The sequence below is a fragment of the Muntiacus reevesi genome, chromosome 8 (genome assembly GCF_963930625.1).
Source record: "Muntiacus reevesi chromosome 8, mMunRee1.1, whole genome shotgun sequence".
Classification (NCBI taxonomy): Eukaryota; Metazoa; Chordata; class Mammalia; order Artiodactyla; family Cervidae; genus Muntiacus; species Muntiacus reevesi.
In genome coordinates, this window is record NC_089256.1 from 24,294,109 (window position 1) to 24,317,567 (window position 23,459).

Sequence of the window (23,459 nt, forward strand, 5' to 3'; positions counted from 1 at the left end):
TTTTCCCAGCACCACTTGTTAAAGAGGTTGTCTTTTTTCCATTGTATATCCTTGCCTCCTTTGTCGAAGATAAGGTGTCCATAGGTTCATGGATTTATCTCTGGGCTTTCTATTCTGTTCCATTGATCTATGTTTCTGTCTTTGTGCCAGTACCATACTGTCTTGATGACTGTGGCTTTGTAGTAGAGCCTGAAGTCAGGCAGGTTGATTTCTCCAGTTCCATTCTTCTTTCTCAAGATTGCTTTGGCTATTCGAGGTTTTTTGTATTTCCATACAAATTGTGAAATTATTTGTTCTAGTTCTGTGAAAAATACCGTTGGTAGCTTGATAGGGATTGCATTGAATCTATAGATTGCTTTGGGTAGTATAGCCATTTTCACAATATTGATTCTTCCAATCCATGAACATGGTATATTTCTCCATCTATTTGTGCCCTCTTTGATTTCTTTCATCAGTGTTTTATAGTTTTCTACAGATAGGTCTTTTGTTTCTTTAGGTAGATATACTCCTAAGTATTTTATTCTTTTTGTTGCAATAGTGAATGGTATTGTTTCCTTAATTTCTCTTTCTGTTTTCTCATTGTTAGTGTATAGGAATGCAAGGGATTTCTGTGTGTTAATTTTATATCCTGCAACATTATTGTATTTGTTCATTAGCTCTAGTAATCTTCTGGAGAGTCTTTAGGGTTTTCTATGTAGAGAATCATGTCATCTGCAAAAAGTGAGAGTTTCACTTCTTCTTTTCCTATCTGAATTCCTTTTATTTCTTTCCCTGCTCTGATTGCTGTGGCCAACACTTCCAAAACTATGTTGAATAGTAGTGGTGAGAATGGACACCCTTGTCTTATTCCTGACTATAAGGGTGGAGATTCCTTAAAAAACTGGAAATAGAACTGCCATATGACCCAGCAATCCCACTCCTGAGCATACACATCGAGGAAAATACATCTGAAAGAGACAAGTGCACCCCAATATTCATCGCAGCACTGTTTATAATTGCCAGGACATGGAAGCAACCTAGATGCCCATCAGCAGATGAATGGATAAGGAAGCTGTGGTACATATACACAATGGAATATTACTCAGACATTAAGAAGAACTCATTTGAAACAGTTCTAATGAGGTGGATGAAACTGGAGCCCATTATACAGAGTGAAGTAAGCCAGAAAGATAAAGACCAATACAGTATACTAATGCATATATATGGAATTTAAAAAGATGGTAATGATAACCCTATATGCAAAACAGAAAAAGAGACACAGATGTACAGAACAGACTTTGAGACTCTGTGGGAGTAGGCGAGGGTGGGATGTTCTGAGAGAATAGCATTGAAACAAGTATACTATCAAGGGTGAAACAGATCACCAGCCCAGGTTGGATGCATGAGACGGGTGCTCAGGGCTGGTGCATTGGGAAGACCCAGAGGGATGGGATTGAGAGGGAGGTGGGAGGGGGGATCGGGATGGGGAACACATGTAAATCCATGGCTGATTCATGTCAATGTATGGCAAAAACCACTACAATATTGTAAAGTAATTAGCCTTCAACTAAAAAAAAAAAAAAAGATAATAATTGGATTGATTGTTCTCAATAACTATTTATTTTCATATGAAATTCAACTAGCTTTTAGCAATAAAAACAATTGAAACAAAGATTCTGTCTCCCATGAACTCAAAATAAAAGGACTAAATATATATTTTTATATAATTAAGATTTCTTTTAAAAAATTAGCTGGAAAATTTAGTGTCTTTACTCAATTTGTTTTCCATTAACAATCTAATGACAACAATTTTGTAAAACTTTATTATTGGAAGACTAACTCAGAAGTACCAGCTGCAATTTAAAATTTTACTAATCCTAATCTGAAGTACATATAATTCACTTTTTATCTTGCACGTTTCATAACTAAAGTCTCTTACTGCACTTTAAAGGGGATGGCATAGTTCAAAAGTGAAAATTTTATCTTAGTGAATTTGATTCAGTTGTTACACTGGAATATGTAGAATTAAACTTTTCAAGTGAAGTAAGTTTATATAAACAATTTGAGTGAACAATGATAAAATGATTATGGTCATACATGTTTTCTTGTATCTTCTGTGGCAGTTTTCCTAGTTTGTAAAACTAGAATTGAAATTCATGAGTTGTAGTAATGAGCATTTTTAACTTTACTAGATGATACCAAATTTCCTTCTAAAGTAGTTTTTAACAATTTATACTACCTGCAGCCTGGATGCTCCTGATGCTTTCCATCCTGGCCAGCATTTGGTATTGAGAGATACTTAAATTTTGTTGTTGTTGTTGCCAATCTGATAATGAGTTATTTTCTTTTATGTTCCTCTGACTACCAGTGAATATGAGCATGTTTTCTTTTGTTTATTGGACAAAAGAAAAAATGTTTCATGTTTCTTCTGTGAATTGTCTGTTTACATTATTTGCTATGGGAATAGGACTGTTTATTATGTTGATTTGTAGGAGTGCTTTAAGTATGCTGCATGCTAATTATGTAAAGGTTGTATGTATTTTAAATGGCTTCTCTCTCAGCAAGTGGGCTTATTTTTTAAAATTTTTTGTAACATCTATTGGTATGCACAAATAAACTTTTAATTTTAATAAATTTTAAAGTGTCAAGAAAAAAAATGAAAGAAAATAGAAAACACTCTTTCAAGATAGAAACACTCAGAAAACTAAGAGTACAGAGAATTTCCTCAACTGTGTAACAGAGGTCATTTTGAAAAACCCACAGTTATCAACATGCTCAGTGGTAAAATACTGAAAACTTTTCCCTACAATCAGGAAAAAGACAATGATGTCCACTTTCACCACTTCTAGTCAATGCTGTCCTGGAAGTTCTAGTCAGAGAAATTAGGAAAGAAAAAGAAGTAAAAGATACCCAAATTAGAAAGAAAGAAATAAAACAGTACAGAGCTATAGTCTTCTAAATAGTGGTACTGACACGAGGATAGACATAATAGATCAATGGAATAAAACTGAGAGTCAAGAAATAAAACCATACATCTATGGTCTGCTGATTTTCAACAAGATTATCAAGACCATTCAATGGGGAAAGAATAGTCTCTTCAATAAATGGTGCTGGGACAACTAATAGTTACAAGCAAAAGAATGAAGTTGAACCCTATCATACACCATATACAAAAAGTAACTCAAAATGCCTCAAAGATCTAATTATAAGAGCTAAAACTACAACTTTTAGAAGAGAACATAAAGATAAATCGACATGACCTTAGATTTGGCAACAGTTTCTTAGATATGACACCAAAAGCACAAGCAACAAATAAAAAAAAAAATTCAACTTCATAAAAATTAAAAAGCTTTGTATATTGATGGACAACATCAAGAAAGTGAAAAGGCAGTCCACAGAATGGAAGGAAATATTTGCAAATCATAATTCTGATAAGGGTTTAATATTCAGAAAACAAAGAACTACAACTCAACAACAAAAAGACAGACAACCCAATTAAAAATGGTCCCTGGGTTAGGAAGATCCCCTGGAAAAGGAAATGGCAACCCACTCCAGTACTCTTGCCTGAAAAATTCCATGGACAGAGGAGCCTGGTGGGCTACAGTCCATGGGGTCACAAAGAGTCGACCATGACTGAGAGACTTCACTTTCTTTTCTTTCTTTCTTTCAAAGCACTTTGATGGACACCTCTCCAAAGAAGATAAAAGAACAACCAACAGCCAACAAGCACATGGAAGGAAGTCCAGTGTCAGTGGTCATCAGAGAAATGCAAATCAAAATCAAAAGGAGATGCCACTTCCAACTCACTAAGGAGGATACAGTTTAAAGAGAAAAACAGAAAATAACAAGTGTTGGCAAGTATGTGGAAACCACTAGTAGGAATGTAAAGTGTTGCCCCTGAGTGAAAACCTGCCAGGCAGTACCTCTAAATGTTAAACACAGAGTCACCATATGACCCAGAAATTTCACTCCGAGGTATACACCCAAGAAGTTAAAAAGCAATGTTCAATCAAAAACTTATACAAAATTATCTATGGTGAAACAGAATACAGGCCCAGGCGGGATGCATGAGACAGGTGCTCGGGCCAGGTGCACTGGGAGGACCCAGGGGAATCGGGTGGGGGGGGGGGAGGTGGGAGGGGGGATCGGGATGGGGAATACATGTAAATCCATGGCTGATTCATGTCAATGTATGACAAAACCCATTGCAATGTTGTGAAGTAATTAGCCTCCAACTAATAAAAATAATTGGAAAAAAAAAAAAACTTATACAAAATGTTCAAAGCAGCATTAGTCACATTAACCAAAAGGTGGAAATGACCGAAATGTTCATCAACTGATGAATGGATAAATACATTGAGGTCTATCCATATAATGGAATATTATCCCTAAAAGGAATGAAGCACTGACACATACTACAATGTGGATGAACCCTGAAAACATGCTGAGTGAAAAAAGTCAATGCAAAAGGTGCATATTGTATGATTCCATTTACACAAAATGTGCAGAACAGGCAAAACCGTAGCGAAAGAAAGCAGATTAGTGACTGACAAGGGCTGGAAGGGACTGCTTAATAGTACAGGATATCCTTTTGGAGTGATGAAAATGTTCTAGAACTGGGTGGTGGTCATGGCTGCACATGTGACTGTACTAAATGTCACTGAATTGTACACTTCAAAATGGAAGAAATAATAAGTTTCATATTATGTGAAAAAAGCATGGCTGTTTAAGAGTGAGCCCCCACATGCAGCAGCACTGGAAATGTTTAGCTTTGTAAATCTTGGTTCATCTTACAGATGGGACATTTATGTTTTAATTCGGGAAACTTTCACTGTTGACATCAAGTAGTTTTTCATATGATTATTGAAAACAAATGTTTTTAATTTTGTTCAATATTTTATATCTTATATTGTTTTAGTTTAATCACTTTAAAATGTTCATATTAACTTTTCATCCATCATGCAAATTACAAATATTTTCTGGCAGTTCAATATTCTCGATTTGTACACAAAAAAGATTCCCTTTGGATTTTTATTGAAATTACATCAATGACAGATTGTTCTCCAGCTTCTCCACACCACCTTCATCCACGCCTGTCTCATGATTAAATCCTGATCCAAGACCTGCCTCTCAGGACAACTGACCATGGGCTCTAGAGGAAGTGGTTTAGCACTCAAGGTTCAGTCCTTGGATCTGGTCATCCTAACGCGCCAGGGAGCCCCGGCATCACTGGAGCAGTCCATCTCCTACATAGGGGAGGGAAGATCCTCTTCTGTTCTCAGGCCCCATCCTCCTTGCTGACATGGGGACCACAGAAGTTCACAGAGCCCGCCAATAAGGCACTGTCCTCTCCCGCTGCCTTTTCCCCCAAACGGATACCTCTGTCCTCTTCTCCCTAATCACAGGCCAGGTCAGCTAAACCAGGTGAGGCCCTACACACAGACTGGACCCACACGGTGCATGTTCTCATGGGCCTGGAGCTCTCAAAAGGTGCCCACGCATATGACCTGCCTGGGAGAGGCTGAGGGGTCAGCCACGGGAAGGCTGCAGGGTGCCTCCAGGTGTCCTGCAGAGCCAGTCTCAGGCCACCATCCGGTACCCTGCCAGCAGTGACCCCAAGTTTTATGAGCTGACCAAGGACATCTCATGACAGTGGGGCTGACCCTAATGAGAGTCCTCACAGGGCCCCATGCCAACCAGGAAGAGCGGGCACGGAAGCCTCTGTTGGGACAACACACACGCCCAGGAGGGGTATATAAGCCACTGTTCTGAGTCCCTCATACACACACATACTCACACACACACACACCTCCTCCAGCTCCACCATGGCCTTCTCCAACCTGTCTGCTTCCTCCAGCGACCTGAGCTACAGCAGCCGGATCTGCCTGCCCGGGTCCTATGACTCCTGCACCGACTCCTCCTGGCAGGTGGACGACTGTCCAGAGAGCTGCTGTGAGCCCCCCTGCTGTGCCCCCAGCTGCTGCACCCCGGCCCCCTGCCTGACCCTCCTCTGTGCCCCAGTGAGCTGCGAGTCCAGCCCCTGTTGCCAGCCGGCCTGCAGCAGCTCCTGCCTGGCCTTGGGCTGCCAGCAGTCTAGCTGCCAGTCCTCCTGCTGCACCTTCTCCCCCTGCCAGCAGGCCTGCTGTGAGCCCGTCTGCTGTGAGCCCGTCTGCTGCACACCTGTCTGTTGCACACCTGTGTGCTATGAAGCCTCCCCCTGTTCTACCTCCTCATGCTGCCAGCAGTCTAGCTGCCAGCCCTCCTGCTGCACCTCCTCCCCCTGCCAGCAGGCCTGTTGTGAGCCTGTCTGCTGCAGGCCCGTCTGCTGCACTCCTGTCTGTTGCAGGCCTGTCTGCTGCAGGCCCGTGTGCTGTGAGGCCTCCCCCTGCTCAACCTCTTCATGCTGCCAGCAGTCTAGCTGCCAGCCCTCCTGCTGCACCTCCTCCCCCTGCCAGCAGGCCTGCTGTGAGCCCGTCTGCTGCAGGCCCGTCTGCTGCACGCCTGTCTGCTGCAGGCCCGTCTGCTGTGAGGCCTCCCCCTGCTCAGCCCCTTCCTCCTGCTGCAGACCCTCCTCCTCTGTGTCCCTCCTCTGCCGCCCCGTGTGCCGCCCCGCCTGCTGCGTGCCCGCCTCCTCCTGCCAGCCCAGCTGCTGCCGCCCAGCCTCCTCCGTGTCCCTGCTTTGCCGGCCCGTGTGCCGCCCTGCCTGCTGCGTGCCTGCCTCCTCCTGCCAGCCCAGCTGCTGCCGCCCGGCCTCCTCCGTGTCCCTGCTTTGCCGGCCCGCATGCTCCCGCCCCAACTGTTGTGTCCCTGCCTTGGCCCCGGAGCCCTGCTGCTGACTTAGCTGGCATGTTCCCTCAGGGCCAGACAGGCTCCAGGGTCCCTCAACAGAGAGGCTCAGCTCAAAGATATCAGCCCTTAACCTCCCCCAGGATTTTAACCCCAGAAAGGACACCCACGGGCTGACTCCTCTGTGTCACCAGGAATGACAAGGACTCCTCATCCTCCAGGGTTTTCTCAGCAGTTGCGGCCAAGGTCATCCTAGAGCCTAAGCCCAGGCTGAGTCATCACGGGAGGTCTGGTTCTCTGGGCCCCGCCCCTCATCGCAGCCCCGCCCCCTCCAGGCCCCGCCCCCTCTGTTCCCAGACTCTCCTCCACAGGACCTGCCCGCCTAGCCTGATAAACGCCGCTTCTTCACTCCACACGGTTCCTCATCCCGTGTCCTCTCCTGATCTGAGTGTGGTGGTGGCAGGAGCTCTGGGGAGAGGCGCACGCCACCCTCAGAACTCCAAATAGAACCTCCCATGCCCCTTCCTGGGAGAAGAGAACCAGGAAGGCCCCGGAGTTGGGACCTGGCAAGACAGGGCGTGGCCACCCTGTGCTTCAGGCCGAGGTTGCTCTGTCCAGGCCTCCCCGACAAAGCCGAGGAGTGGCCAAACACCCCGAGGTCAATCATGAGGCCTTGAAGGCCTGCCGCTCTGCAGCCCAGCCACATTCTGCCTCTCTCCTGTGACACTTGGAGCCCTCCCGCCCCGGTGAGGTCCCGAGGACAGTGAATAGTGTTTTCAGCTCTGAATGCTGCTTATCAAAGGCGTACTGTGTCCATCCTGAAGGCTCCACGCAGATCCCCACACAAGAACCCACCATGGGGTCCCAGCTGCCACCGTTGCTTTGACCCCAGCATCCATGCCAGACTGCTCCCAGCATACGATTGGGACAGCAGGACACAGGCCTCGTGCTCCAACTGTACATCCATCTGCTGAGGCATTAGAGCTGTGGGGAGGGCCAAGGTGCTGCCCACCAGGCCCTCCTTCCTTCCTGCTCCCCACGCAGAGGAGTCTGGTCAACCTGGGCATGTCAAGGCCCTTCCCCATTCTGCTCCCCCTCTTACTCTTCCCACAGGCATCCCCAAAATAAACTTCTAGTGAGTCTATCCTATGCTGGCATTGGCTTCTTGGAGAACCCGAAAGGACTCCTGCAGCCTCATTCTAGTGCACAAAGAGGGGAGGGAGGGAGGGAGACAGAAGGAGGGGGAGGGCGGGGTGGAGGAATGAGTGATTAAGCTATGGCCCAGTGCCAGAGCAACACCTTACATGAAAAATTCACACCAGCCTTTGCATACAAGTGTGCTCAGTCATTTCAGTCATGTCCAACTCTTTGCAACCCCATAGACTGTGGCCTGACAGGCTCCTCTATCCATGGGATTCTCCAGGCAAGAATACTGGAGTGGGTTGCCATGCCCTCCTTCCAGGGGATGTTTCTGACCCAGGGATCAAACCCATGTCTTCTGTGTCTCCTGCACTGCAGATGAAGTCTTTACCACTGAGTCACCACTGAAACCCCACACCAGTCTCTGTTTGCCTTTAAATTACTTCAATCTATTCTGAGGAATTTTGGCAAAATTTTCACCTCAATATGCATGTATCTCAGTCTAAATCCATAATGAATTCATCTACTCATTTCTTGTGGACATCACCTTTTCCTGGCTGCTGGAAAGATCTGAGTGCACTAAGATACAACACAAAGACTTGTGCTAATAAGCCAACAAAGGAAACAATATGAAATCACAAACAGAATCGATTAATCCAAAAAGAAAGCATAAAATGAGGAAAAGGGGAGGAAGAGTATGGAACAAATAGCATTATCACACTAAACATAGGTTGTCTGCATGTTCCAATTAAGATGGAGACTGGTTGACTGAAGTGACCTAACTTTATGCTGACTATGAGAAATGCACTTTAAATACAAAATAAAAATGAGTTAAAGATAAAAAGTTGGAAAGAGATATATCATGTTAACATTAATCAAAAGAAAGTTGGGGAAGTTTTATCAATACCATAAAATATAGCTTCCAGATCAAAACCTATTGCCAGGGATGGAGAGGATCCTTTCATAAAGATAAAACAGTCACTCATTCCTAAATACTGATGCACCTAACAGTAGACCTTCAAAATGTATGAAGCAAACACTGATCGACCTGCAGTGAGAAACAGACAAATCTGCTCTTACAGCTTGAGATTTCAATAATCCTCTCTCAATAACTTATAAAACACGGAGACAGAAGGTCAGGAAGGATATAGACTATTGACTGGCTCAGTAGTGAAGAATCTGCCTGCAATGCAGGAGACACAGGTAGACATGGGTTCAATCCCTGGGTCAGGAAGATCCCCTGGAGAAAGAAATGGCAAAACACTCCAATATTCTTGCCTGGGAAACCCCATGGACAGAGGAGACTGGTGGTCTACAGTCCATGGGATTTCAGAGTCAGACATGACTTAGTAACTGAACATAAACATATTAACCAGTGAACTATTTGACATTGAAAAAATACTCCACCCCCAAACAGAAAAACCTTTCATTTTCAATCTAAGCAAAACATGTATCAAGAAAGTTCACATTTGTTAAGATAGACTATAAGGGGGCTATAAAAGCAAGTCTCTGTAAATCTGAAAATATATGAATCACAAAACAGGTATTTTCTGACCACGTTGGGATTAAATTAGAAACCCAGGAACAGAAAAATCTTGTAAAATCCCCAACTACTTAGAAATGAAATAAACTTCTAAATAAAACATAAATCAGGAAATGTAGAAAAAAGGAAATCAGGACATATTTTGACATGTATAAAAGTGAAAATACCACATATCAAAATTCGTGGGATGTTGCTAAAGCGATGCTGAGTGGGACATTTGTAGCACTGAATGTCCTTGTCTGAGAAGAAGAAAACTCTCAAATAAACGACCTCGGCTTCTGCCTTGAGAAACTAGAAGGCAAATTAAATTGAAAAAAGAAAACCAAAACCAAAGATCAGAGTAGAAAATAAATGGAATGGGAAACAGAAAAATAAAAGAGAAAATCAAATAAGCCAAAAGCTGTTTCCTTGTGAAAATGAATAAAATCGAATAATCTTTATCCATACTGACTAGCAAGCCAAACAGAGAAGATACTAATCACCAATATCAAGAATGAGAAATGTGACATCACTAGAAATCCTACAGACATTGGAAGTGTAATAAGGGAACATTATGAGTCACTTTATGCCCGTAAATTTAACAAACTAAGTGAAACAGATTAATTACTTAGAAGACACAAACTATCAAAAATCACTCAAGAAGAAATATATAAACTGAATAGCCCTATATCCATCAGAGAAATTGGATTTATAGTTAAAAACCTTTCCATAACCCACCTGCCCATTGACAGGTGAATGGTTAGCAAACTGAGAAAACTATACACCTTGGAGTCTTACTCTGCAGTAAAAAGGAGCAAATTATTGACACACACCACAGCCTGAGTGGATCTCAAGGGAGTTGTGTGGATTGAAAAAAGTCAATCTCAAAAACTGACATATTGTAGGATGCCAAAAAATGCTCAAACCACTGTACAATTGCACTCATTTCACATGCTAGTAAGGTTATGCTCAAAATCCTTCAAGCTAGGCTTCAGCAGTACCTGAACAAGAGCTTCCAGATGTACAAGGTAGATTTAGAAAAGGCAGAGGAACCAGAGGCCAAACTGCTAACATTCACTGGATCATAGAGAAAACAAGGGAATTCCAGAAAAACATCTACTTCTGCTTCATTGACTATGCTAAAGCCTTTGATTGTGTAGTTCACCACAAACTGTGGAAAATTCTTAGAGATGATCAGACCACCTTACCTGCCTCCTGAGAAACCTGTATGCAGATTAAGAAGTAATAGTTAGAACCCAACATGGAACACCTGACTGGTTCAAAATTGGGCAAGAAATACCACAAGGCTGTATATTGTCACCCTGTTTATGTAACTTATATGCAGAGTACATCATGTGGAATGCCTGGCTGGATGAATCACAAGCTGGAATCAAGATTGCCAGGAGAAATATCAACAACCTCAGATTTGCATACAATACCAGTCTAATTGCAGAAAGTGAAGAGGAACTATAGAGCCTCTTGATGAAGGTGAAAAAGGACAGTGAAAAAGCTGGCTTAAAACTCAACATTCAAAAAACTAAGATCATGGCATTCGGTCCTGTCACTTCCATGCAAATAGATAGGGAAAAAGTAGAAGCAGTGACAGAATCTGCCTGTGATGCAGGAGACTCAGGTTCAGTCTGGGTCAGGAAGATCCCCTGGAGGAGGGCATGGTAGCTCACTCCAGTACTCTTGCCTGCAGAATCCCATGGACAGAGGAGGCTAGTGGGCTTCAGTCCATAGGGTTGCAAAGCGTCAGCCACGACTGAGCGACTAACACTTCCCCTGCTGACGGACACACGGCTGGTGCCCGCTTCCACCTGCTGCCTTCCAGCCTTTCAGTGCTGGAAGCCAGGACAGTAGCCAGGTGGCTTCTGTTCAGGGTGGCTCTGACTTGTAGGAAACTCTTTTCTTGAGCTTACATCTGCTCCTCTGCCACCCTGACTCCTGGTCCAGCCTTCAGTGAAGCTTTCAGTGAACCTTATTCCTGGAAAGCCCTCTGGGAAATTGCAGGCAGCTGCAAGTTAGGCTCTGCCTACCGCCGCCCCATTACTCTTTCCTTAAAGAGCCCAGGATCAAGCTTCTCAATGGAGACGCTGGGAGAATGGCCCTTTGGATTCAGCGGCCTGGGCCGCCCCTCCCCACAGAGTGCCCCCCACCTCAATGTCACAGGGGCATGGCTTTCTCAGAAGAACCCCCACCCCAGGACAGGAGTTCCATGCTGGCCTCGGCTTGTCCAGGACAGCAAATGGCAAGGAGACAAGGCTTAGGGGAAAATCACAAAAAAGCCAGCATTGAGGCTCAGAGATTTATTTTTTATAGATCGCTAAGCTTTCATGGATAAGAAAAGTAAGGTGGATGTCCCGCCTCTATGGGATGTAGGCCTGTCACCGATTCAGCACTGAGATGTGTGGATGGAATCCTGTTAATTAGACAAGGAGAGGCCTTTCGCGATCAATAGCAGAGCATCGATTTTCTGGGCGATCTGTCAGCAGCAGGGAGGGGTTCCACAGGGGAGGGGCCTGCAGATGAGGGCAGGGCGGGAGGGCTGGCAGGCAGGGGCCACACACACGGTGGGTTGGCAGCTCACGAGGACACACACGGGCCTGCAGCTCACAGGGACACACACTGCTGGCTGGCAGCTCACGGGCACACAGCAGGACGCCTGGCAGGGGCTGGGCTCGCAGTAGGAGGCCACTGGGCAGCATGGGGATGGGCACCCGCCGGCAGGTTGGCACAGCAGAGCCACACGGCGGGCACCGCAGGGGCTCCCGCAGCCCAAAGCGGGGCAGCAGACAGCAGGGCAGGCCGGCTGGCAGGAGCTGGGCACACAGCAGGCCGGCTGGCAGCCCGCAGGGCAGCTGGTGTCACACATGGTGGTTTGGGGCTGGGAGGGATCGGAGTGGAGGACGGGGCTGGTCTGGAGGCTCCCTCCCCAGGGTGTCCTTTATACCCAGGCCGTGGCGTCCTGGCAATGAGGCACTGGATGTCTTCCTCATGGCTGCCTGCTGTTTTTCCTCCTCCTCCCCGCAAGGGTCTCTTCCTGGAGCTTCTGGCGGCGGTGACTCAGTTCATGATGCTCCCTCAGCTGGAGGCTGACAGTGACCCAGTGGCCCTGGGATTTCTGGAATCAGAGCCTGGGTTGGATGGGGAAGGACCGTCAGGCCAGGACTGGGTCCCCTCATGATTTTCAAGGTCCTCTCCAGTTTAACCACCCTGTCATCTGTCCACACAAGCACAGTCACACTCACTGCACCAGTACCCCATTTGATTTGTCATCCAGAAGGTTCTCCCTCGGGGTCAGGCTCCTCACTGGGGGCTGTGGCCACGTTATTGCCATAATCGCTAACAACAGGGTTTCAGTTCATGCCAGGGCTGAGCTAAGCATTTTACATGGAGTGTCTCATAACTGATCAGTTATCAACCCTGCCACCATTCAAGGGGCTGGCAACACAGATCCAGTCAGGAAGACCTGGAAGGTCCTGTAATGCATGCAGGTCCCACCCCTGCGAATAGAGAAGCTCTGAAGCTGCTCGGTCTCACTCTGCAATCTGTGGTCTTTACATTGCTCCTAACGGAGTGGGATTTAGATGTGGTAAATGATTCTTGGATCTGTAAATTAGAATTTTCCTAATCAGATTTGGGGGGGGGGGTTGTCCCTTATTTCTTCAAAATATCCTTAGACTTCGGTGTCATTCTTTTCTCCTGATGAGGTTGAAAGTACTTGCATGTTAGCCTTTCTGATATGGTCTCAAAAACCCTCTTCATTTTTTTTATTTCTTTGTCCCTCTTCTTCAGATCGGATACTTTCTACTGACATGTCTTCAAGCTCACTGACTTTCTTCTTCCATAGCCCAGGTTGTGCTGACTGGTCCTCAGGCTCTTTGATCTGAGACTGTCTCCCTACACTGGCTCTCTGGCACCCCACACTGTGGGATTTCCCACTGCTCCTGGAACATTTCTGTTTCTGCAGCAAGGTCCTCACACCTGCTCCTTGCTGCCTCTGCCTAGAGCACCCCCACCCCTGACCTTTCACTGTACCCACTGTCAGCTCAGCATCACCTCCTCCCAGAGGCCCCCAGATCACCCACCAGCACTCACTTCTTCTCCACTGAACCTGCTTTCCTTTCTGGGCCTCAGCCCCCACCTCCCAGAATGCATTGATTTTTCATTCACTCATTTATCCATTGCCCTGGAGGGCTCATGAAGCTGGACGTCTGTACCCCAGCACACAGAATAATCTGCTGCCTGAGCAAATCGGTTCTTGCATGATTACAATAAGGCAGGAGCTGACAGACTTTCTGTAAAGGCAGAAAGTAAGCATCTCAAGCTTTGTAGCTACATGGTTTAGCTCATAGCAACCCAACATTGTAGGGAAAAGCAGCCTTAGACACACTAAATGCATGTGTGTGGCTATGCCCCAAAGAACCTCATTGATACACAGGCAACAAAACAGATTTTCCCCGAGACTGAAGTCTGCAGGCTCCTGCTTCAGTGTTTTCCCATGCAAAATAAAAAAGCTCGAGGGCTTCCCTGGTGGCTCAGACAGTAAAGCATCTGCCTGCAACGCAGGAGACCCAGGTTCGATCCCTGGGTTGGGAAGATCCCCTGGAGAAGGAAATGGCAACCCACCCCAGTACCCTTACCTGAAAAATTCCATGGACTGAGAAGCCTGGTAGGCTACAGTCCATGGGGTCACAAAGAGTCAGACATGACTGAGCAACTTCACTTTCACTTTCACATGCAAAGTAAAAGCTCAAAATATACGATGGCCTCAAAGTCGTCTTCACTGACAGCATGAGATTAAAAGGAGTAAAAGGATACAGTACTTTTAGTCAATCTGGGGGTGCCCCATGCACAATGATAGTCTGGAGAAACACCATGAACCCCATGGAAAGGCAAACTAGAATATCCTGTTTAGAGGGAGGAACTGGCCTCAAAGCCAAATTAATTTATGGAGGAGAACAGCCCAGAAAAGCGTGCCCCAGGATAATAAGATGTTGGGGAAACACAGTGGCAACAACCACAAGGAAGTCAACAGTTGTGCTTCTATGTTGCTGGGACGCCCACAACCTGGGTATAAAAGCTGCCAAGACAGGCAGCCTGCAGACAGACATCACCAGCTCTCCTCCCAACACCAGCCAGCCCCACGCCACCATGTGCCACACCAGCTGCTCCTCAGGCTGCCAGGCTGCCTGCGTGCCCAGCTCCTACCAGCCATCCTGCTTCACGTCCAGCCCCTGCCAGGCGACCTGCGTGCCCGTGAGTTACCGACCAGCCACATGCCTGCCAGTGACCTACACGCCCACCCTGTGTGTGACTCCTTCCTGCCAGTCCTCTGTGTTCCTGCCCGTGCGCTACAGGCCAGCAGTGTATGTGGCCCCCTCCTGCCAGTCCTCAGGGTGCTACCAGCCCTCCCGCCCCACCCTGGTCTGCAGACCTGTCTCCTGTAGCATCCCTTCCTGCTTGTGATCACGAGCCTCCTCCCAGCTGCTCCCAGTGCAGACCGGATCACTCCTATACCCCTCCCAGCACGAGTCCTCAGGGGGCCTTCAGTTCTGAATGTGGCAGATGAAAAGCATGATCAACCAACATCTGAACCCAGGCAAGAACGTGGCAGGATGATCTGGTCCCTTCTGTGAACTGGTGCATCTGCCCCTACTCAGAGGAAGCCCTGGTTGCCAGGGTCCTTCTCTGTCTTCAGCAGGAAACCACACCCCACGTGAGCGAAATACAAATAAACCATGCTATCTCAATGCAGCCTGTCCTGTTTTATCTTCACATATTTTGAAGTTTTCTTCTTGCAAGTGTATACAAATCATAAGTACAGAGGACTCTCCTCAAAGACCCCTCTTGACAGCTCAGCTGAAGGTGGAGGGTCCTTGGTGGGTGGAGGGTGGGGAAGGTATGTCCCCACATCAGCCACTTGAGACTCACATTGTGGGTGGGGAAGGACTTCCCCTGCCTCTGAGTGGTGGGTGGGAAACAGGCCCAGACCCAGGTCTGACCTGGTGCCTAAAGGATGACCACACAGGGAGGCCAGAAGGCTCACACAAACCGACCACACACACAAAGGGGAGTCCAACCATCCCAGGGAGAGGAGACAGATCTGAGAAAGCCTCACCCCTCAGGCTCAGGCACATAGGGCCTGCCAGGGTTGACCCTGGCCCAAGACCAGAGAGCCCCGTTTCCTCCTGGCTCCAGCCTGGCCAGCACAGCTGCCTGAGCAGCATCAGGCTCCAGCAGGGGCAGCTAAAGAATGTAGGACGGAGCAAACACACTGTGTCCACAACCCCTGTCCTCCGCACAAGATGCTGACAACCACACAAGGAATTTGAGGTCACTGGTACCCGGAAGGTCCTCAGAAAACACCAAAACCCAAACCGAGGTCAACATCTGAGCAGGCTGATTCAAATGCCCCCACACACTGATGACCTGATACCTATTCGCAGGAAGAAACACAGTTTATGTCCATTTAAATTAACACATCTGAGGTTGACAAAACTTAGAAGACATTCAAAAAAGCGGTGAAAAATCAATTCATTGACAAGAGAGAAAGCAGTCAATACAAGCGGACTCCAAGTGACCCAGATGCTGCAGTCATGAAACTGAAATTTAAAAATAAATGTGACTAATATGTTAAAGGGTTGAGTGTAAAACACGGACCACACATATGAAGAGATGGGGAATTGCTGCAGAGAGACGGAAAATAGAGGAAAGGGTCAAATGGAAAGTATAGAAATAAAAATACAATATCAAAGATGAATTCCTTCAGTGGGTTCTTGAGTAGACCTGACAGTCAAGTGCGGAATTGATGAACTTGAAGATGGGGAAATAGAAACTACCATATTCAAACGCAAAGAGCAAGATGGTGGGGGTGGGAATAAGAACAGAACATCACAGATTCTGGGACAATATCAAACTATCATTGATGCAGGTAACTAGAGTCCAGAGAGAGAAAAGGCATAGAATTTATCTCTTCACAGAAGAAATATTTGAAGAAATCATATCTGAGAAATTTTCTACAAGTGATGAAAGACATAAGCCTAAAAACACTAGAGCACCTCAAGTGGGATAAGTATCTTCTCCCTTCCCCACCCCTGACCAAAAAAAAATGACCTGGACATATCATATTAAAATAGTGGCTGTCAAAAAAATAAATAAATAAAGTGGAAATCTTGAAAACACTCATATGAGAAATACATGCCATGCAGAGAAGAGTAAAAATAAGAATTACATCAGAGTTCTAACTAGAAAGTATACAATCCAAAAGACAATGGAATGACGTCTATAAAATACTAAAAGGAAAATTTGTCAGCCCACAAAACTGGGAAAAATCTTTCAAAATTGAAAGTGAAATAAACACTTAGATAAACAAAAAATGAGAGAGATCAGCAGATGATATATGCTACAGGAAATATTAAGAAAATGTCCTCAGGTCAAGGAGCATGATAGCATAGAGAATCTTGGGCCCACACAAGGAAAAGAATGGCTCTAGAAATTATTTTAAAGAGAAGATAAATACAAAAATCATTATTAGATAGTTGTCTAGAGCAAATATAGTAATAGTGCACTGTGGGATTCTTAATAAATGGAAAAGTAAAATATGACAATAACACAAAGGATATGAAAGGGACATGGAAGTGCTGTGCTGTGGAATCCTGACGTATGGATGCAATGGTAGAATACTGTCTGGAAGCAGACTGTGTTATATTAAAGTTGTATAGTATAAAGTCTAGGTCAAGCGGCATCCAAAAGATGTATAAGTGATGAACTAAAAGTAGAGATTAAATGGAATAATTAAAAATATTAGACCTAAAAAGAAGGAAATGAGGAAAAAGAACAGACGGGACAAACTGAACACAGCTAGCAAGATGGTATTCTACCTTTAAAAATTGTAACAATTACATTAAATGCAAAACGTCTAAACGTCAAAATCAAAAGACAGAGATTTTCACATTGGATCAAAAAGCAGTACCCAACCATAAGCTATCTATCAGAAATCCCACGCAGGGCTCAAATTTCCTCCCTCTGAGTGATGTCCAGCTGGTCTGTCCTCCTCAGGGGCTACAGAGGCATGCAGGCAGGAGTCTGGACCCATCACCCCAGGGTTCTCCCCTCCTTCCCAACACCAGGTCCCCACACCGGCAGGCAGGACACCCAAATGTCCCCATAGCAAGAGGCCCAGCGGGGAGTTGAGCGGAAGAGCTGAGCAATATGCCCCAGCCCTTTGCACAGCTTGCAAAGACACCCCAGGGCATGTGAGTGTTGGCGCCCACCAGGGACACCCAGGGACTGGCAGGACGGGTACACCGGGACCCTGACTCCTCAGGCAGTTTGCCCACCTCACACCACCAGTAGGGCCCAGTGGCCAGCACGAGCCCTGCCCGGCTTGAGCACGGCCACTCCCACCCCGGAGACTGCAAGCTGTCCTTGCTGGACTGGCTTCACGGGGCACCCAGCACCGGGACAGGAAAGTGCAAAGAGGATCAACAGCACAAAGAGCGGCCGCGTTGCCGGGACACACATCCCGGGTAACAAAGGCTGCTGGGGAGGGACCCGCAGAGCGGACCAGCAGCCCCACCACCATGTGCTGCGTCGGCTCGCCCGCCGGCTGCGGTGCCCTGGGCTGCGCCCCCATCTGCTGCCCACCCCTGGTGTGTGGGGGTGCCTGCGACACCCCCGACCCCAGCGGGTCTCCGCTGTGCTGTCCCGGTGACTGCATGGTCGCAGCCTGCCAGCCGCTCTGCCACCCTCACTGCTCGTGCAGCCCCGCCTGCTGCATTCCTGTGACCTGCCAGGCCATGCCGTGTGAGCCCCACACCTGCTTCTGCGTGCCTCTCTTCATCTGCATCCCCGCCTGCTGCTGACGCCACAGTGGGTGAAGCCATGACTCCTGAGCCCGGACACTGAGCTGTCGGTCAAAGGTCTTCACCCTCTGCTTCTGCCCTCCGTGGGGAACAAGCTCTCCAGACCCCACAACTGGCTGATCACCAAAGACCCTACCCGCTCCTGCTGGGTTGCTGAACCAGGAGCCCACCCCACTGGCTGGTTAATAAACGCATCCACCCAGCTCCCTCTCTTCCGAAATGGTCAGAAGCCCACGCCCCGGGGCCGGGAGGGCAGTCTGTGTGTGCAAAGGGGCTGGGGGGCAGAACTGGGAACTGGCCTGTTCTCGTGAGGATGTCCCAAGGGGGGCCCAAGCTTGGTGCCCACCTCTGTCCTCCCTGCCCTTGTGGTCCTGCCTGCAGCCTGCAAGGCTGGCCAAGCGCCACACTGCCCTTGCTCATGAGCCAGGGGACACTCGGCCACTCCCGTGAAGAGCCCTGACCCGGGGGTCTAGCACCAGGACGGAAGGGGGTGTGGTGACAGCCCAGCCAGGCTGCTTCCCCAGCCGCCCCATTCCAGCCTCTGCCTGGCCCTCAGCAGGGAGAAGCAGCACCCGTCTTCTGAGCACCTGGGGTACCCGGCCAGTGTGCTGGCCGCCATGACGCCTAGCCAAGGGAGCTCCGGGTCGTGGATGCTCGGGGATGGAGAGGAGCGGGGCTGTAGGCCCTCCCTGGTCACGTCCACCTCCACACCCACTGAGGGGGCCCAGAGCGGACAGCCTTGAGACATTGCAGTAGAGTCCTGGCCATGGTGAGTGAGGTGACCCTCAGATGACCACGCAGGCGAGGGTGAATGTGCAGCAATGCCTGCACACCTGCCGGACCCCCTGCAATCTGCCGTCCTCCCCTCCCTCACATGATGTGTGTAGCCTGGTGTGGTGGTCTGTGCGCGGGCTGGAAAAGAATTCCCAGATATGAGACAGAATGAGAGGAGAATAGAGTTTATTAGAGTGGGAGACGCAGCTAAAACGGGGTCGGCTCAGCAGAAAGCCGACTTCGAAAGTGAAGACTTGGTCAGCTAAAATATAATTCTGGCATTGCTTTTAATGTTATGGACAATCGTACTCACAATCCGCGTAATCCTTTTTCCACTTGTAACTTCTCTTCAGATAATTTTAATTTAGCTTCATGTATCTTACAGTAGGCAGAGAGGAGGATCCAGTCTGCCACCCAGCACGGCACATTCTAATCCTTTCTAAACTGGCGCTAGCCACCAACATTCAATAATTTCTAAAGGTTCAGTCCACTTTAACGTAAGGTTCCAATTCTCACACAATCCGGTGAATATGTCCCATTCATTAGCTAGTAAGCAATACGGTGAATTGTCCCATTCAGGAATAAAAGCTTCATCCACTTTAAACTCTTTCTTCTTAAAGACTGGCATTCTGTTTCATGAATCCTGCTCACAGTGCCAATTCGATGTTTCGCCTAAACTTTTAACTTTCGTTTCAGGTTGAAAAGATTCGTTAACAAAAGAAATCACTCATTATACACAAACAATATTTAGTAGAGAATTACCAATATTTAATCAAGCATTATCTAACTTACTTTCAATATACAAACATTAAAATAACAGAGCAATAGAAACAGTAGAGGAATGTAACCCACATACATCACCTAACTGGGCCAACCAACATCCAGCCTCAAACAGTGCTGGGAAGCCCCATGTAACAGCAATCTGGAGTCCCACTGTGGAAAAGGTCCTGGGCAGCGTGTCTGCTCCACTGTTCAGACTTCAAAATTGCAGTTTTGGGGATTCCTGCTTATAATTCCAGGCCACAAACTGATATCATCGTCAGTTTGTGAGCAAATTGCAGCTCTGGTTTTATGTTAATCTTTTTTTACAATGCTGTTTGTTTTATCTTGTGGGTCTTAGGATGTTGCTAAACCCGAAGTGTGGTTGGCCAGACCTCCTCCACGGGCTCAAGAATTCCAAGACCTGCTCCCTAAGTTACCTGTAGTGCCTCTCAGCTTGCACTCGTGAGCAGGCACATAGTCAGGGCAGTGTCCAGACAGGTCAGGAGCAAGATTGGAGGCCTGCCTGCTCTCCTTTCTTGTCTCTGAAGCCTGGACAAGACCACTTCCATTTAATTCCCCTAATACCTAGGGGGCTCAGCACCCCATCACCACGTGCCTGGCAGGGGTTGTACTACATCTACAAGACCCTGTGGCCTGGGTAGCCACATGCCTGCCTATCACATCATGTTCCCATCTGTAAGGTGCATCTGTAAGGAGTGCATCTGTAAGCACTCCTTCACTCAGAAGTGCTCCGTGAGATATGGTTTACAATGAGCTGCACCTGACCCCGGCACACACTTCCCTGAGGCCCCCAGCCCACTGGGCAGTGTTAACACAACTGAGAACCTGAGAGTGAGCTCACAACCCCCAACACAGTGCATGTTGTCCACATGTCCACACACCAAGGGCAGCAGACACAACAGATGTCCCCAGAACTTCATGCTGTGGGTTGTTATCCACAGACTTGTAAGCAAGCGTGCTTTAACATCCAAGGAACTAGAAAATGGGATGAAAAACATGAGAAAGGAATAAGATGCTATTTTTAAAAACAGATATATCTGAGAGAGTCAAAGACAACTGCTAAAGCCAAAACATATAAAAATCATTGCAAGAAAAGCCCACAGCCTGGGTGGGATGGCAAGTTGGGGAGACCAGTGCACACGAACCAAACACTCACCTAAAAAAAATTACACAGAAACTAAGACATTTATTTAAAAAATGACAAGCAGCCAGCAGACTTGGGAGATAGAGAAGGGTCAATACATGTCACATGGTTCCCCAGAGAGAAGCAGGGAGAGGCGATACTCAGGGACAGAGACCAGATTCCAGAAAAGAAAACACACAATTACGAAGAAATCCACGTGGTGAAAACAGAGAACACTCAGGTCAGGGAGCATCCACAGCACCAGAGAGATGCGCTGGGGCCTGGGACCCTTCGCTGCAGGGCCTGCACCTGGACAAATGTTGTCTCCAGCTACAGATACCAAGAAACTAGAGGGACTAAAAGTAACTGCCTGCATGTGCAGTTGGGACAGATTGTGGACAAAAGATAGAAAAAGACCAAAAACCTGACTACCACTTCCAAGGTGTCAGGAGCAAAGGCAGGGTCCGGCTCACATCCCCTGCACGCAATAGCACGAAGGGGGTGGGCAGACCACCCAGGACACCTCTCTGGCCTGACCCCTGGACCTGGCACCGCCCTCACCCATTTAAGGAACCAACTCGTACGCCTCCTCGGGGAGAGAGCAGGGCACCCGTTACTTGTTCTCCCTCCCTCCACTGCTGCACGAGTTCCAATAAAGCCCTGCCTGAATTTCTCACCTGACCTCTCATCAATTCCTGCTGACGGAGATGGCCAAGCACCTGGGTGGTCACAAAAGGAGCAGGTTGGCCACAAAGGACAGTGAAGAGGGGACTTCTCAGCAGTGACAAAACCTGGCTGATTCCAAGGAAGAAAGGCAAAGCCTCCAACACAGAGAAGACACACACTCTTCTCAGAACACGGCAGAGCAAGCAGACCAACAGTATTCAAGGGTAATGTATTCAAAATCTGAAATTTTTCAATTACTTTTCTCTAGCTTTAGATGAATCTTGCTGAAATGAGACTTTGTTAACTAATAATCTGGGTACATTTTGTCTCAAAGAATTTCCAATTTCATGAAGAAATGTCACAGTGGCCTAAAAAAAAAAAATTGTGCACAGTGTATAAATACATGTGGATCTTTTACATCTGTCAAAGAATTTCAGCTAGATACCCCCTAAAATGGTATTTATCACAAGATGATACCCTGTTACAACAGGCCAGAAACTGACTTTACTGTCACTTTGAAACAAGGGATTGACATTTCCCTTTTGACTTTATTCCACTGTATGACATATTGAAAATAGCTGTGCTATTTTCTGAAGCTTGTCTATGAAAAGTATCATGGAAAAGTAGTTAAAATCATTCAATATATGCATAGCAAAATCAGGGGCAGAAATTAAACAGAAACAGTTATCCACAGAGACTGACAAGGTCAAAAGATGGTTCTCCGAAAAGACAAGTCTTTGGCTTGTGCAACTGGCTGGCAGAATAAAACAGAAAGCACAATAAAGGCCCCTAGGAAACTGGGGCTGAAAATTACGCCAGAACTACAGGAATCAGAGATTTTTAATACAATCATTGGCTATTGCAGCAATTTTGTCCCAATAAATTCTCTAAAGATATTAAAACTTATTGTGATGAATTTATTAGAAATGTAAATCAACCTTTAGGCCCTAAAGAAACTGAATCAGGATTTAGAATCTTCCTGCCAAGACCATACCAGAGACGGTGTAGGAATAAATGTCTCCAAAGTGACACAAAGCCTCCCAGAGAATACAAAGATGAGATAGCTCCCTCACTATATGAAGTGAGACTCCCCAGAGTGCCTAAAGGTAAAGGTAAAGACTGTCAACAAAAGGAACCATGTCCGATGCGATTCAAACAGCTCAGAGCACATCATTCCTGCTAGAGGATGGGGCAGTGGTTACTCAGGGAGGATGGGGCTGGGGGCCACTGGAAGAAGCCTTAGATGGTGTTGGGGGTGGGTATCCCCACTTCCTAGACCTAGAGGCAGTTATAGGCAGTGCACACTCTGTGAAAAGCCATCAAGTTTTGACCTTGTTTTGCTTCCTTTTCTACATGAGCATCACCCTGTAAAAAATATATAAAATAGAAAATAAAGTTCCTAAGACATTTCACAATGACCAGCCTGTCCACACTTGGAACATCCGATAATGGTGGCTGTGGTTTAACATGTGAAACAGCCAGTCCCACACCTGCTGGCAGCATAGTTTGGGAACAACCCCTTTGTGGTGAGATTTGCACCCTCTGGAGTTGGTGAAGGCATGCACAGTGACACGCAAACAGGGCCTTTCTCAACAGACATGCTCAAGGGACACTGACACAAGGAAGAAGTCAAAAGAGTGAAAATTTATGTCAGAGAGTGTTTTGCCTATGTCCTCCTCTAGGAGTTTTATAGTTTCTGGTCTTACATTTAGATCTTTAATCCATTTTGAGTTTATTTTTGTGTATGGTGTTAGAAAGTGTTCTAGTGTCATTCTTTTACAAGTGGTTGACCAGTTTTCCCAGCACCACTTGTTAA

The 23,459-nt window shown here is 46.8% G+C and overlaps 4 protein-coding genes across 4 annotated transcripts in view; 2 read left to right on the forward strand and 2 right to left on the reverse strand.

The window, feature by feature from the left end:
* TSPEAR (thrombospondin type laminin G domain and EAR repeats) overlaps window positions 1-23,459 on the reverse strand; it is a 180,463-nt gene that overhangs the window by 125,855 nt on the left and 31,149 nt on the right. The window lies entirely within an intron of this gene.
* On the forward strand, window positions 5,805-6,815 carry LOC136173090 (keratin-associated protein 10-8-like). Its single transcript, XM_065942376.1, has 2 exons — window positions 5,805-6,146; window positions 6,270-6,815. Exons 1-2 carry the CDS (start codon window positions 5,805-5,807, stop codon window positions 6,813-6,815), a joined length of 888 nt encoding a protein of 295 aa, XP_065798448.1.
* LOC136173777 (keratin-associated protein 12-1-like) lies at window positions 11,916-12,302 on the reverse strand. The gene is made up of 2 exons (XM_065943690.1): window positions 12,225-12,302; window positions 11,916-12,107 (listed from the first exon to the last, which is right to left on the reverse strand). Exons 1-2 carry the CDS (start codon window positions 12,300-12,302, stop codon window positions 11,916-11,918), a joined length of 270 nt encoding a protein of 89 aa, XP_065799762.1.
* Window positions 14,585-14,899, forward strand: LOC136173515 (keratin-associated protein 12-2-like). Its single transcript, XM_065943199.1, has one exon. It carries the CDS (start codon window positions 14,585-14,587, stop codon window positions 14,897-14,899), a length of 315 nt encoding a protein of 104 aa, XP_065799271.1.